This window comes from Bufo gargarizans, chromosome 5 (genome assembly GCF_014858855.1).
Source record: "Bufo gargarizans isolate SCDJY-AF-19 chromosome 5, ASM1485885v1, whole genome shotgun sequence".
In the NCBI taxonomy this organism is placed as follows: domain Eukaryota; kingdom Metazoa; phylum Chordata; class Amphibia; order Anura; family Bufonidae; genus Bufo; species Bufo gargarizans.
Genome location: NC_058084.1, coordinates 297,642,582 through 297,658,654, shown reverse-complemented (window position 1 = coordinate 297,658,654; position 16,073 = coordinate 297,642,582). Strand labels below are relative to the sequence as shown.

Genomic DNA, 16,073 nt, shown 5'->3' with positions numbered 1-16,073 from the left:
AGAATTTCAGGAAAAATTTGACAACAAATGTGAATTTCCTTGCGCTTCGTGGTAACAAATAACAATTTTCCAAAAATGGTGGCTACACTTGTGAAGACTGAGCACATAGGGCATGGAACTCTAGGAAGGGGGGATCACCCGGATTGACATGCCCGCATGAAGCCAGCCAGTCCTGTGATGTCACAGCCTTATAAATACGGCAGCCATTTTAGATTCTGCCATTTTCCAGTGTTCAGAATGCAGGGACATACGTGTGAAGGAGCTAGGGACAGTTATTGGAAAAACTGTTGTGGAAAAAAACAATGATTTATAAGTGCAGGGAAAGGATAAGGCGGAATCATTTCAAAGCATATTAGTGCAGAGAGAGACATCAGAACTAGGGACATTGATTTACAAATGCAGGGAACGATCATTTGGGGATCCAAATAGTCATTAGACAGCTCTGTTATTCAAGATTTTTGTTATTGGGCTGCAAGTCTTATGTTGAAAAGCCTTTAGAGGCTTATATCTTAGTATCTTATTCAGTACTACAAGAAAAATATATACACATTTCACTTTTGCAGTTATTTCTGTTGAAAGCATATAGTGGCATATTACAGTAAAAAAAAAAAAAAAAAAGATAAATATATACGCACTGCACTGTTGCAGTTATTTCTGTCAAAAGCGTATAGGGGCGTATTTCAGTAAGCAAAGACATATATACACACTGAGCTGTTGCAGTTATTTCTAGTTAAAGCATATAGGGGCATATTTTAGTACAACAAGATATATATATTCTCAGGTCACTACTTCTGTTGAAAGCATATAGTGGCGTATTTCATTACTGCAAGAAATATATATAAGCAGTTCACTCTTACATTTTTTTCTGGTCAAAGCGTATAGTGGCCTATTCAGTCCAACAATAAATATATATTCGCATTGCACTGCTGCAGTGATTTCTGGTGAAAGGATATAGTATTTCAGTACTAGTGTTGAACGTGAATATTTTAATCACGATTTTAATCGCGAATATCGCCACTTCAAGAATTCACGAATATTTAGAATATAGTGCTATACATTTGTATTCGTGAATAGTGTTGAATAATCTAATCACAAATTTATCACAAATTTATCGCAAATACGCTACTTTGCCGATTTTCATAATCAAGTAAACAATGACAAGATCACAAATTCTCAAATTTGCTCATTTTGGGGCGAATATTCACCATAAATGAGCAAATTTGAGAATTTGAATATTGCCTATGCCGCTTATCACTATTCAGTACTGCAAGAAATATATATAAGCACTTCACTCTTTAATTTTTTTTCTGGTTAAAGCGGATAGTGGCTTAATTCAGTTCAACAATAAATAGATATTCTCAGTGCAAAAAATGGGTGTTTTTTCTTTCTGGTGAAAGTATATAGGGGCGTATTTCAATACTTCAAGAAATGTATATACGCGCTTTTTTTCTGGTCAAAGCGGATAGGGTCGTATTTTAGTACAACAATAAAAATATATTCTCAGTGCATGTTCGAAGTTAATTGTGGTGAAATCATTTAGTAGCCTATTTCAGTACAAAAAAATATATATATTTGTCGGTTTTAGGGGTATTTTAATTTTCCGTTTCATTGGTTTAGTTCAGCTACAAGTATGTCAGGCAGAGAATTGCCAGGCCATGAACAGAGGAGTGGCAGAGGCCTAAATGTTTCTTGCACAAGATGATGTTTGGAAGATCCAGTGTTTCTGGTCACAGCAGAGTAAGGGGTCGTGGCAGCAGTGGTGTCATCCTAGCGGTCGTGTCCTGACCAGCCACCCTGCGGTTATTGATTGGTTAACTCGGTCATCCACGTCATCCAAAGTGACATCAGACCCCTCGCCAACAGCCAGTGGGTTCGTCAGACACAACCCTTAGTTGGCATGGCCCGGGAGCAGGCCCTGTGCCCTCACCTGTCCTCAACCTGCCTCTGGCATTTTCTGTTCCCTCAACGCGAGTAGTATTAAATGCTGTAGGCTCTGCTCCACTTTTCAGCGAGGAAGAGCTACTAGAGGACAGTCAGCAGCTACTGCCCAGCCAAGATGTGGACGAGACATCCGCCGCTTCCTCCACTAGGCAGGCAAGTAGTGATGAGAAGAGTGGCACGGGAGCTAGAGTTGTGAGTGGTCAGGCTCCTGACCCAGAGACCGATGAGGAGGACATCAGTGATGTGCAGACACTACTCGATGATGATGAAGTCAATAGCACTTGGGAGACGGGTGAAGAAGGGGCTTCATCATCATCAGGATTAGAGGGTGGCAGCTTGTCCATCAGGCAGTGGCTGAGCCAGAAAGTTGCTAGCATTGGGAGGTCAGGAGCCAAACGGGCATGGGGTAGACACCCACTTTACAGAAGCCTACCTGCACGGAAAGGAGTGATGCACGGGTTCACAGAAGCAGTGGCGGTAGCAGTCAGACAGTGAGTAGCATAGGGGGGGGGGGGGGAATCAGGTATTCGGCAGTGTGGCAGTTTTTTGTGAAGCCACCGGAGGAGATCAACATGGCCATATGTAGAATATGTGGGCAGAAGGTAAAGCATGGGGAGAGTGTCAATGTTGGCACCACGGCCCTGCATCACCATAAAGTGGCCTGAGAGAACCTTCGCTCCGATGTGGTGGACCAGCCTGCCGCAGCTACCGCTATATCACTCAGTGGCATGCACCCAGTTTCAGCCAGTCAAGGCTTCACCACCTCAGCTGAAGGGAGCTGTCTGTCAATCTCATCTTCTGCTGGTCCGGATGCTATGTGTACACGCATCCAATGGCGCAGAAGCTGAACGTGCTCCTGTCCAAGTTGCTGGTGATTCAGTCCCTCCCTTTCAAACTGGGGGACTCTGCACCTATAATAGAACTGATGGCTTGTGCAGAGCCGAGGAGGAGAGTCCCAAGACATCATTTCTTTGCGAAAAAGGCAGTACCAGCCCTGCACACACATGTAGAACAGAAGGTAGGCCAGTCCTTGAGCCTGTTTGTGTCAGCCAATGCTGCCAATGTGCACAGCAGCGCCAACGTGTGGAGCTATAACTATGGTCAGGGACAATACATGTCCTTTGCAGCCAACTGGGTAAATGTGGTTCCTGTACAGCAACATCAGCAACTTGGACAGGTCAAGCCGCTTCCGCCTCCACGTTGTCACGCCGTTGGTCCTGTGACAATGTCCGCCTCTGCCTCCTCATCCTCTACCATGTGCTCAGCCTCCACTGCAGGGACAAGCCACAGTGACCCTTCAGCATACCACATGTGCAGGGCCCGGCAGTGTCACGCTGTTCTGCACCTGGTTTGCCTTTTCGAACTGAGTCACACAGGTGAGGAACTGCTTCGTGTGATGCATCAAGAAATTGAATCCTGGCTTTCTCCGCGACAACTCAAAATCCGAACCATGGTAACCGACAATAGGAAGAACATGGTGTCGGTGCTGCGTCAAGGAAGGCTGAGCCATGCCACCTGCATGGCACACGTATGCAATCTGGTTGTCAAGCGGTTCCTGAAGTCTTCCACCCATCTGCAAGATATCCTAAAAATGGCCAGGAAACTTTGCATGCACTTCAGCCACTCGTATACCGCAAACCACACCCTCCTTGAGCTGCAGAGACAGAACGGCATCCCCCAACATAGGTTCTCAGGCCCTTTGAGGATGCCACGCTATTTGTCAGTTGCCAGGACTACGGGAAGAACAAAGTTATTCCACTGCTTCATGTCCTGGAACAGATGCCAGTAACAATGGCTGGTCAGGGGACAGGAGATGTGGCTTTTCGATCTCACGACCACTAAGCCTTATGGGGGCTGAACTGGAAAAGGAGTAGGAGGGTGAGGAGGACATTGGGGCACAGGCAGTGTGTAGCCAAATGGGTGTTTTTTTTTTTTTTAATCAGATGCCAGAACAGGAGGAGCAGCCAGATAAGCTACAGGACAATAAGGAAGATGAGACAGAGGACTGAGACACACCGTGGCAGTATGCAGTGAAGATGAAGGCAGGGAGTCCCTCCTAATCACTTGCACAAATGTCACGATGCATGCTCACTTGCTTGCGAAGTGACAGCAGAATTTCCACCATTGGGCATAGTGATGATTTCTGGTTCTCCACCTTATTGGACGCTCACTACCAGTCCAGAATGGAGGTCTTTTTTACACCCACAAGAGGGAGGACAAAATGAACTACTACAGAGACATCCTATGTGGTCAGTTGACCGCTGCCTATCTGTGCCATTGTCCATCCTCTCGCCGGTCTGACCGGAGGGCCCTCTGCCATGGCTGCTGGGGAGGGGTAGGCTGGCAAGAACGGTACCAGTTCCATCAGCAGCAGCCTGAGTCTACAGTTGCTGATGAGTAGCTTTATTCACCGCATAGTGAAAAAACTACTCACCAGCAGCAGCAGGTAGTTGCATACTTGGACAACACCCCGCCAGACCACATTGAAGATCCGCTGGACTACTGGGTAGTCAAACTGGATTTGTGGCCGCAACTAGCAGTAGTCCTATTCTCTTTAATGGCATGCAAAACTGAAAAACCTTCAGCTCATATTTGCAGCTACCAAATACTTAGTAAAAGTGCACAAATAGTCCCGCAACATGTACAGTGACATATTAGAGGGGAATCAATGACAAAAATTCCAACAAAAAATATGAATCTTAATCAGGGGACATTTTTATGCATCTTAAAAGAAATTCACATAATATGCACATAAAATAAATTCTGATTATGTGGCTCAAGGTACATTATACTGTCAATGGATAAAAATTTTACTGTAGGCCACTAAACTAAAGACCCCAAACATTAGGCATTCACCGGACAGAAAAGATCAGGTGATTATGTGGAGGTATATTACACGGTCAATAGAGATCAATTTTATTGCAGGCCAGTACAAATACAGGTCAAATACATATGTTTAAAAGAACTAAAAATATAAATTTGGATTAAAAACATGGCTAATGAAATCACCCCTCTTGAAAAAAACAATGATAATAGTTGAAATTTGATAACACGCGGTCATCACTGGTGTTAAAATCCTCCGAGGCCACAACAATTATTCATTCACTGTACAGAAAAGAACAAGTAAGTATGTGACTGGCCGTAGATTACACGGTTTATGGATATCAATTTTACAGCAGGCCAGTGGACTACAGGCACCAAAAATTATGCATTCAGTAAACAGAAAAGAACAATTAAGTAGGTGGCTGGAGGTAGATGTGTGCCAGAGATATATTCACTTGCTGCTGAACGTGGCCATATAGCTCCAGGATGCCCTTCTGGGAGAAATATTTCCTTCCGGGGAACTTCCATTGCTGTGTGCCAATGGCCACAAATTTTCTAAAGGCCTCTGAGTCCACCAGTTTATATAGCAGAAGTTGGCAGGCTAGCAGTTCTGACAAGCCACCGGTCAGCCGTTGGGCAAGAGGGTTTTCCGGCGTCATCATCTTTTTTTGGCTTTGGGCCATGGAAGCCTGCCTGTTGCCAGATGAACGCAACAATGGCACGGTGGAAGGTGGAGTGGAGAACAAATGGGAGGAGAGAGAAGAAGGAGATGGAGAAGAGGCAGGATATGGAGAACCGGGAGTGTGGCTTTGTGGGTTATGACAGCATTGCTCCCACAGGGCTCGGTGATGGGAGGCGTTCGTCCCTAGGTGAGTGTTGGGCTTACCGCGACATATGCGTTGACAGCACAGGCTGCAGATGGCAACACTATTGTCAGCAGCTGACATGTTAAAAAGAAGCCCACACTGCGGAGCCATGTGCCAGCATCCTGGGAGTGGCAGATGTGACTGTGCATGGTGGATGGCTCGTTCCAGATACATAAGCAGTCTGCTTTTTGCCTCCTGTGCACTGTAAGATCTGCATGCTTCTCCTCCTTCTCTCCCTATCTGCTGCTTCGTCTCTCACTCTGAACTCCCCTCCTCTTTCTCTCTTGCGGGCACCCACGTGACGTCCATCAACACGTCATCATCGTGACCTTCACCACCACTGACATTAGAGATCTCAGAGTAGGCAGCAACAGCATGGACCACCCTCTTTGGGCTGATCTGGATATTGTCATCAGACTGCTGGGTGGCGAACGTTAATACCTTCTCTTCCTGATCCGATGCCAAGAATGGCTGCGCATCAGTAAGGTCTTGGAATGGATGGGAAAATAATTCCTCTGACTCGAGCGGAGGGGATATGGTGGTGGTGTCTTTGGAGGTGCACACAGCAGAGAGTGAAGAGGGTGAAGATAGAAAGGATGAGGAGGTTGCAGAAGCGGAAGGCTGAGTGAGTCACTCAACCAACTATGGTGCGTCCTTTGACGTAATTGCACGAACCTTCTGAAACTTCCCACTTAGGCTCCGGCCTGGTGCACCTGCCCAACCCCTACCACCCCGCCGTAATGGCCTGTCTCTTCGTCTGCCTGTCATTTTCAAAATGGCCCTGTGACAATAGTCCCTATAGAAGAACAGTATTTGTGGAAGAATATCACACCCCTGCCTCAATAAGTTTTTTTGGGGGGGCAACAGGTATATCACACCAGTTGAAATTATTTCTTCCAATAGCGTTTGTCACTCTGTGCAGCTGTGGTAACGCAGCAAAGCCGCAAACAAATGCTGCACTACCTAAATGCACTATATAGAAAGTATATTATTGGAGTATAACACCCCTGCTTCAATTAGTTTATTTGGGGGGGGGGGGCAACTGGTATATCAGACTAGTAGAAATTATTTTTTCCAATAGCGTTTGTCACTCTGTGTAGCCGAGGTAAACAAAAACAAATAGCGTGGTGTTACACAGGCAGAAAGTGCTCAAACCCATATGCAGTTGGGAGCATATATATACATGGGAGCGAATCCTGCACTTGTGGCCCGTTGCTGATGGCGATTCCAGCAAAAATGCATACAGTGGAGGATGCCCGCAGCGGACCACAAGTACCACAATAACCATCCTATACAAGATAGCAATTATGTGGATATGATAACCAATATAGCAAAATACTAATATTAACACAGACACATGAACTCTGTGATCTTCCTAAACCCTCAAACTGATGTTAAAATTATGAGATTAGCCAACATATCCTACTGTGGAGGACATGTCTGAGCCTGAGCACCGCACCAAGGTTTCTCAAGTAGCTCGGGTCCTAACCTCACGCTCCTGTAATTCACCCACTGGTCTCTGGTATTGCCCATACGGCACAGGTAAATGAGTGTTAGGACCCGAGCTACTTGTGCAGGATTTGTTCCCCTCTATATACATGCACAACTGCATATGGGTTTGAGCACTTCCTGCCTGTGTAACACCACGCCATTTGTTTATTTGTTTGTATATAGAGAGGCTTGGAGGTGTATAAACTCCTATTTAAATGTGCCTGTTTTCCATCTACAGGCTACATTTAGGTGCACCTGCGAGGCCTGGGCCTTAATGGTCAGTCTTGAGTGGGACTCGCAGACTCCTTCCTCCTCCCATTGCAAGCATGGTTACATGATGGAGGTAATTGGTGAGTTGTCTGTGATTTGGACCTCAAGCTCCTGTAATTCGCCCACTAGCCCCTGGCATGGCCCATACGGCACAGGTAAGTGAGTGTTAGGACCCGAGCTACTTGACAAACCTTGGCGAGGTGCTCGGGCTCAGACATGTCCTCCACAGTAGGATATGTTGTCTAATCTCTCAATTTCAACATCAGTTTGAGGGTTTAGGAAGACCGCAGAGTGCACCTGTCTTTGTTAATATTAGTATGTAGTTGAGGTAAAGCAGCAAAACCGCAAACAAATGCTGCACTACCCAAATGCACTATATAGAAAGTATATTATTGGCATATCATTATTGCTTCAATCATTTGTTTGGGGGGGCAACTGGTATATCACACCAGTAGAAATTATTTGTTCCAATAGCGCTTGGCACTCTGTGTAGCTGCAGTATCACAGCAGAACTGCACACAACTGCTGCACAATACAAATGCACTATAATATACTTTCTATGTTAGAAAGTATATTATAAGTATATTACACCCCTGAGTAAGTCACACCTATCTATAAGGACTTGTGTGGCTCTATTTGATAACGTTTGGTGTCCCTAACAGCCTGTCCCTTCTCCACACAGCAACCTCTCGCTACACTGTAAAAAAGACTGAATATAAAATGGTGGCAAGATCGGGTTTATTTATAAGGGAGGGGGTATGTCCATGTGCTGAAACATCTCAATTGGCTGTCCTGTACCACTTAAAGGATGTGTCATGGGTCAAAGTTTTTCAATGTAAAAGAATATGGCGCCGGTGGACATCGCCATATATTTGCCCGTTCAGCCAACCGCGAGCAAGCAAAGTTTGCTGCGAAACGACCGCCGGGCAAACCGCAAGGCCATCTCTAACTAGCAGAGTTTACCCTGGAAAGCTGTCCTGCCTGGCCAATAGTGTGGCTTCAGAGCGGGTGTTTAGCGCGGCAGGGGCCATAGTTACCCCAAGAAGAACTCGCCTGTCTACACAAAATGTAGAGAAACTGACCTTTGTCAAGATGAATCAGTCTTGGATCAGTCATGATTTCCAACCAACAATTTCTGATGCTTTAGACTAGATCATCCATGGTGCTACACCAACACTTTGATACAAGAGACCGGCTTCTTCTTATTACTTGCCTCAGCTACTACTTTGATGCAGCAACCCGCCTGATGCCACACATCTGATGCCAAGTGCTCCTTATTGCACTCACCTTCATTAGTGGGTACTGGTATTGCCACCAGGGCAGTTTCTAGGGAAATTTACCAACAGGGCAGATTGTGGCCAAATCTCTGTTGTATCTCATTGTAGTTGATGGGGGGCGGCGGGCATTCAGTCTGCATCCAGCAGTGCCGGCTCCAGTGAATTCCAGCAGGCCGTTCTCTGCTGGAACAGCCTGCCAGAATCACTAACGCAGGTGTGAAAGTAGCCTAATACAGTGCCACATATCTCTTACATCTAGGTCACATCTCCTTTGATGTAGATGTTCTCTTTCTTTATCTTCCCCATTCAGACCAGACCTCAATGATGATGTCTTTCAGCCATCTCTTCTCTCTGCAGAGTTTGACAGACATCTTAGTTTCCTACTTTCCCACCTTCTCAACATCCCATCATGCACCCCCAAAACTATACTGCAGAAACAGAAAATACTGAAGATAGTGCCCCTTCAATAATTATTGGAACACAATGCTATAAAAAATAACTGCACCCAGCAAATAGTGTCCCTGACACTAATAGTGTAACCATACCGCCCCCCCAAAATAACTTTGCTAAGCTGATACTGTGCCAGGGTGCCTCCACAGTAATAGTGTTCCCCAAAATCTCAATAGTAATAATTCTGTGCCAGAGTGCACTTAGTAATAACAGTGCTCCTACAGTGCCCCAAACAGTAATTGTGTCCCAGAAGTACGGTAATAATGCTCCCAAAGTTTAAAAAATTTGATTAAGCTGTTTCTCCAAACTTCGGCATGAAATTCAATTAGTTATGAATTACTTTGTAACAAATTGCATTCCATTGTATGGAGTGGGCACAATAATAGGAAACAGCGATCACGCTACTCTCATCATTTAACTACTCAGATGCCATACTCGTAGCACCTCAGAGTCGCATTCAGCCTGTCAAGGTGTTAATCAGGGGTTATGACAAAAAAAATACATACTTACCTCATCCATTTGCTCGTGAAGAGGCCGTCGTGGCCACCTTGATTGATGACGTCACAACACCCAGCCAGCATGATGACGTGGTAACATCACATGTCAGCGCACGCAAGAGGCGAGTGTCTTTTTTTTTTTTTTATACTGCCATTCCAGAAACAATTTATTTTTTACCATGAAGCGCCAGGAAATTCAGATTTGTGGCAAATCTAATTTTTACTAAAATTCGGATCAAATTCCATTTAGCTGATTTACTCAACACTACTCAAAAGTGTAAAAGCCAGTTCAAAAACATTGTAAAAAAAACACCACCTAACTGATTTCAACTAAAAACGAGGCCTAAAAGAGGACATTTTGCCACTCCTGACATGTCTTCTGTAATTTATGGCTCTATGTTGTGCCAATCCTTTATTATATCTACTAGAAGTTATAAATGAATTGCTATTAGCCTTCAGTAAGTAAGGGTACAGAGGGGTGGTAACAAGTTGGGGGGGTGTACCTGCACACATAAACATGGCAGCACTGTTTGGATAGAATGAGTCTGTGCAGGCACACACACCCAACTTGTTACCACCCGTCTGTATAGCAAGTCAATTATAACTTCTAGCAGGAATAATAAAGGAACAGCACAAAATAGAGTCATACAAATAGATGCTCCATAATTGTTATTACACAGGGAATGCATGAAACTATTAAAACAGGCATGTCAGGAGTGGTGAAAGGTCCTCTTTAAAAAAAGGTATTGGTACACTAAACACTAAACAAACATTCTAAAGAATAAAATGAACAAGTATAATTGAGAATAAAGTGAATCTGTAACCATGAAAATCCGTGCAATCTGTTACAGAACAAGATGAGCTGAGCAGATTGAAATATAGTTATGTAGGAAAAGTCTAGAAGGTGGTCCTATTAGTGGTTGACAACTATCTCTGTGTACACAGTCTTATGGGTATGGATGTTAGTCACTGAATAGGACCGACTCAGAATGAATATGATTTTAAAAGAAAGCACTATAAGTTACACTCACCTAAAGAATTTTTAGGAACAGGGGCATAGCTAGAAATGACTGGGCCCCATAGCAAAAAAAATTATGGGCCCCCCTCCCGGATCTCCCACCCCCACATACCTCTCAGACTTCCCACCCCTTCCAGAGCTCCCACCCAAACACCCCTCCAGTACCTCCCACCCCAACATCCCCACACCCCTCCAAGACCTCCCACACCCACACCCATCCTAAATCTCCCACCGCCAGTCCCCAGATATAATGGTCCAGACATCAAGTGTCCTGCTCCCCCCACAATTTAATGGTTTAGACCTTGGAGATCCTGCGGCTCCCCCTCAATAAATTGGTCCAGACCTCCAGGGTCCTGCTCCCCCGTCCTGCTCCCCCTTAAATATAATGGTCCAGACCTCCAGGGTCCTGCTCCCCCTCCTCCCCAGATATAATGATCCAGTGTCGTGTTCCCCCCTATATAATGGTCCAGACCATACCTCCAGGTCCTGCTCCCCCCTTCTCCTTAAATGTACTGGTCCAGACCTCCATGGTCCTGCTCCCCCCTTCTCCTTAAATGTACTGGTCCAGACCTCCAGGGTCCTGCTCCCCCCTCCTCCCTAGATATAATGGTCCAGGACTCCAGAGTAAATTTTACCAGTCCCAGAGTCAGCCAGCCCTTACCTCACAGCCCCTTGAACGTCTGCGCGCCCACACTCCAGCAGCGCTGCCAGGCCCAGCAGCACGCAGCTTCGCTGTACGCGCCGCCTCTTCCACTTCCAGCCAGTAGGACTGCCGCCCAGACTAGGAGCAGGACCACTCCCTCTCCTCACTGCAGGTATGCCTCTCTGCCTCCAGCCGCCCCCTATCGCACTGCCCACAGCCTACAGGCCCTGCAGATAACGCTTTCTCTGTCTGTCCTGGAGGGGCCTGCGACCCCTGTAGCTATACCACATGAATTTAAAAAAAATAAATAATCCTCAGCAGGCAGCCCGGGCCCCCAGTAGCGTAGGGCCCCATAGCCATTGCTATGGCTGCTATAGTGATCCCTACGCCCATGTTTAGGAACACCTGTTCTATTTCTCATTAATGCGATTATCTAGTCAACCAATTACATGGCAGTTGCTTCAATGCATGTAGGGTTGTGGTCCTGGTCAAGACAATCTCCTGAACTCCAAACTGAATGTCAGAATGGGAAAGAAAGGTGGGCTACAACAGCAGAAGACCCCACCGGGTACCACTCATCTCCACTACAAATAGGAAAAAGAGGCTACAATTTGCACAAGCTCACCAAAATTGGACTGTTGAAGACTGGAAAAATGTTGCCTGGTCTGATGAGTCTCAATTTCTGTTGAGACATTCAAATGGTAGAGTCCGAATTTGACGTAAACAGATTGAGAACATGTATCCATCATGCCTTGTTACCACTGTGCAGGCTGGTGGTGGTGGTGTAATGGTGTGGGGGATGTTTTCTGGGCACACTTTAGGCCCCTTAGTGCCAACTGGCCATCGTTTAAATGCCACGGGCTACCTGAGCATTGTTTCTGACCATGTCCATCCCTTCATGACCACCATGTACCCATCCTCTGATAGCTACTTCCAGCAGGATAATGCACCATGTCACAAAGCTCGAATCATTTCAAATTAGTTTCTTGAACATGACAATGAGTCCACTGTACAAAAATGGCCCCCACAGTCACCAGATCTCAACCCAATAGAGCATCTTTGGGATGTGGTGGAACGGGAGCTTTGTGCCCTGGATGTGCATCCCTCAAATCTCCATCAACTGCAAGATGCTATCCTATTAATATGGGCCAACATTTCTAAAGAATGCTATCAGCACCTTGTTGAATCAATGCCACGTAGAATTAGGGCAGTTCTGAAGGCAAAAGGGGGTCCAACACTGTATTAGTATGGTGTTCCTAATAATTATTTAGGTGAGTGTATATTGCATATTTTGCCAAAATATAATTGTTTAAGACTATTATGGGTTCACCTAGAACTACACTGTTCCAGCAGACTGTTCCTTCAGAGCAGGCATGCTCAACCTGCAGCCCTCCAGCTTTTGCAAAACTACAACTCCCAGCATGCCCAAACGGCCTACAGCTATCAACCTACAGCAGGGCATTGTGGGAGGTGTAGTTTTACAACAGCTGGAGGGCCGCAGGTTGAGCATGCCTGCGTTAGAGGCATAGTGTGAAACAGCTAGAGTAATGCCAGGCTCCATTGACTACAATGAGACCTGCTAGGGATCCAGCCTGTTTGCAGCATTAGTGCCAAGATTCAGCTGAACAAATACTGCTGCAAGCAGTGGCTATTGTCCAGCTGAATCCTGGCACTAATGCCAGAAACATGTTGGATCCCCACTGAGTCCCATTATAGTCAATAGACTCCAGTGCGGAAAGGTAGTGTATGCCAGATACTATGAACTATGGCAGGCACTTCCTTTACCAGAACAGTCTAGCGCTAGTGTGAAACTAACCTAAAAGCTTAATCTTGCATATTAAAAACAAATTAAATGTTTTTTATTTTTTATACAATCTTTACATATAGGTATAGTATTGACCGGAACACAGACGTGGAGAGAACATTCAATATATTCTCAGGAAATGGTTCATTAATCTTAGCCAAAACTCTTGACCGGGAAATGACAATATGGCAAAATATCTCAATAGTGGCAACTGAAACAAGTAAGTTGTGTTTCAACTACTACAGGGAAAAACTATGTCAGTGTTAAATAAAATTGTGAAAATATACAGTCTGTATAATTATGCTCTTTTGGCCTATTTTGGCCTTCAGGACCCAATTTTTCTAATCTGATATGTCACTTCATGTGGTAATACATTTGGAATGCTTCTACATATCCAAGGAATTCTGACAATGTTTTTTTGTGCCATATTGCACTTTAAGGCCTCTTCCACACGGCCGTTGTGCTCCCGTGGCCGTATTCTGGGCCGCATAGTGCAGGTCCGCAATACACGGGGCACCGGCCGCGTGCACCCCGCAACACCGATGTGGACCTATTTACTTGAATGTCTCTGCAAACCCGGAGATGCGGTGCGGAAGCACGGATTGGAACCCCATGGAAGCACTACGGAGTGCTTCTGAGTTGTTTCTGGCCGTGCCTCCGCACCGCAAAAAAGTAGTGCATGCACTACTTTTTTGCAGTGCGGACCGCCGTATGCAAACTATTCAAGTGAATGGGTCCGCGATCTGCATGCGGTTGCCCAATGGTCGGTGCCCGTGCATTGCGGACCACAATTTGCAGTCTGAAGCACGGGCCCGGTCAGCACATAGTCGTGTGCAAAATCCAAAATTGAACAAAGATTTGGAAAAATTAGCAAAATCAGCCAAATCAAACTTTTAAGAAATTTGCTCACCTCTAGTCTTAACCTGCTGTTTGGGCACACAATAGGGCTCCAAAAGGAAGGATTGCCATTTTGCTTTTGTAACCCAGATTTTACTGGGATGAATTTGGGTGACATGTCAAACTTGCAGCACCCCTGAGATACCAGTGCAGTGGAAACTCCAAGAAATAACCCAATTTTTTTTAACTATTGGCTTTTGCTTTGGGATATCACAATGAGTTAAGAAATTTGAGTCAAGTGTTTTATTGTTAACGCTGCTATATTTGTACAACACCATGGAATTTAGATACATGAGTAGTGATGGCTTTGAATGCACAGATATTTTATAGAATTTAACATTGGACCGTGAAAAAAAAAATATATATATATTTTGCAACAGTATGTTGCTTTATGCAAAGTTAAAAGTAAAAAAGCACCATTAATTTGCAAAGCAATTTCTCCTGAGTATGGAAATACCCAACGATTATCCCTGATAGAAAGTTGGACTACACAGGCCGGGACAGGGTGCCTTCTCCATCCTTGGGAGCCTGGCTGGGGAGGGAAAACCTTTTTGAAACTTTTTGATGCTTCATTGTTTGCTCTAGGCAATACACCACATTCTATTCTCTTCATCATAGATCTTTCTACTTAATTGATTTGCTCGTTGTGGACAGATCTTTACTGCCCCTTTTCAGGTCCAATAAAGTTGGAGTATCCTCATGGTCTGATCACGTCCTGGTTTTCTGCTCCTTGACTGGCTCTCCCCAAACTCCATCCTATAGAGCTTGGTGAAATAATGCTTAATGCTCCTATCTCAGATCAGGAGTTACTGTTGGCATTGAAGTCTCTTAAGACCCACTGGACCCACTGGACTCCTGGACCTGATGGATACTCCAGAGAATATCATCAGTTATTCACCCCTGTGTTACCACCTCTCTTTAATGAGGTAATGAACAGGAGACAGTTCCTTAAAGAGATGTTACCAGCCACTATGGTGACTATTCTTAAATCTGGCAAGCCAGCTAATTTTCCAGCCAACTTCTATCATACAGGTCCTTCTAAAAAAAAATTAGCATATTGTGATAAAGTTCATTATTTTCTGCAATGTACTGATAAATATTAGACTTTCATATATTTTACATTCATTACACACCAACTGAAGTAGTTCAAGCCTTTTATTGTTTTAATATTGATGATTTTGGCATACAGCTCATAAAAACCCAAAATTCCTATCTAAAAAAATTAGCATATTTCATCCGACCAATAAAAGAAAAGTGTTTTTAATACAAAAAAAGTCAACCTTCAAATAATTATGTTCAGTTATGCATTCAATACTTGGTCGGGAATCCTTTTGCAGAAATAACTGCTTCAATGCGGCGTGGCATGGAGGCAATCAGCCTGTGGCACTGCTGAGGTGTTATGGAGGCCCAGGAGGCTTCGATAGCGGCCTTAAGCTCATCCAGAGTGTTGGGTCTTGCGTCTCTCAACTTTCTCTTCCCAATATCCCACAGATTCTCTATGGGGTTCAGGTCAGGAGAGTTGGCAGGCCAATTGAGCACAGTAATACCATGGTCAGTAAACCATTTACCAGTGGTTTTGGCACTGTGAGCAGGTGCCAGGTCGTGCTGAAAAATGAAATCTTCATCTCCATAAAGCTTTTCAGCAGATGGAAGAATGAAGTGCTCCAAAATCTCCTTATAGCTAGCTGCATTGACCCTGCCCTTGATAAAACACAGTGGACCAACACCAGCAGCTGACATGGCACCCCAGACCATAACTGACTGTGGGTACTTGACACTGGACTTCAGGCATTTTGGCATTTCCCTCTCCCCAGTCTTCCTCCAGACTCTGGCACCTTGATTTCCGAATGACATGCAACAGTCCAGTGCTGCTTCTCTGTAGCCCAGGTCAGGCGCTTCTGCTGCTGTTTCTGGTTCAAAAGTGTCTTGACCTGGGGAATGTGGCACCTGTAGCCCATTTCCTGCACACGCCTGTACACGGTGGCTCTGGATGTTTCTACTCCAGACTCAGTCCACTGCTTCCGCAGGTCCCCCAAGGTCTGGAATAGGTCCTTCTCCACAATCTTCCTCAGGGTCCGGTCCCCTCTTCTCGTTGT

At 45.1% G+C, this 16,073-nt stretch overlaps 1 protein-coding gene across 1 annotated transcript in view; it reads left to right on the top strand.

Moving 5' to 3' along the window:
- Nucleotides 1-16,073, top strand: part of LOC122938332 (cadherin-9-like) — a 147,656-nt gene that overhangs the window by 24,789 nt on the left and 106,794 nt on the right. The window contains exon 4 of the mRNA XM_044293782.1: nucleotides 13,164-13,300. Coding sequence (XP_044149717.1) covers nucleotides 13,164-13,300 — 137 coding nt within the window. The remainder of the gene's footprint in view (nucleotides 1-13,163; nucleotides 13,301-16,073) is intronic.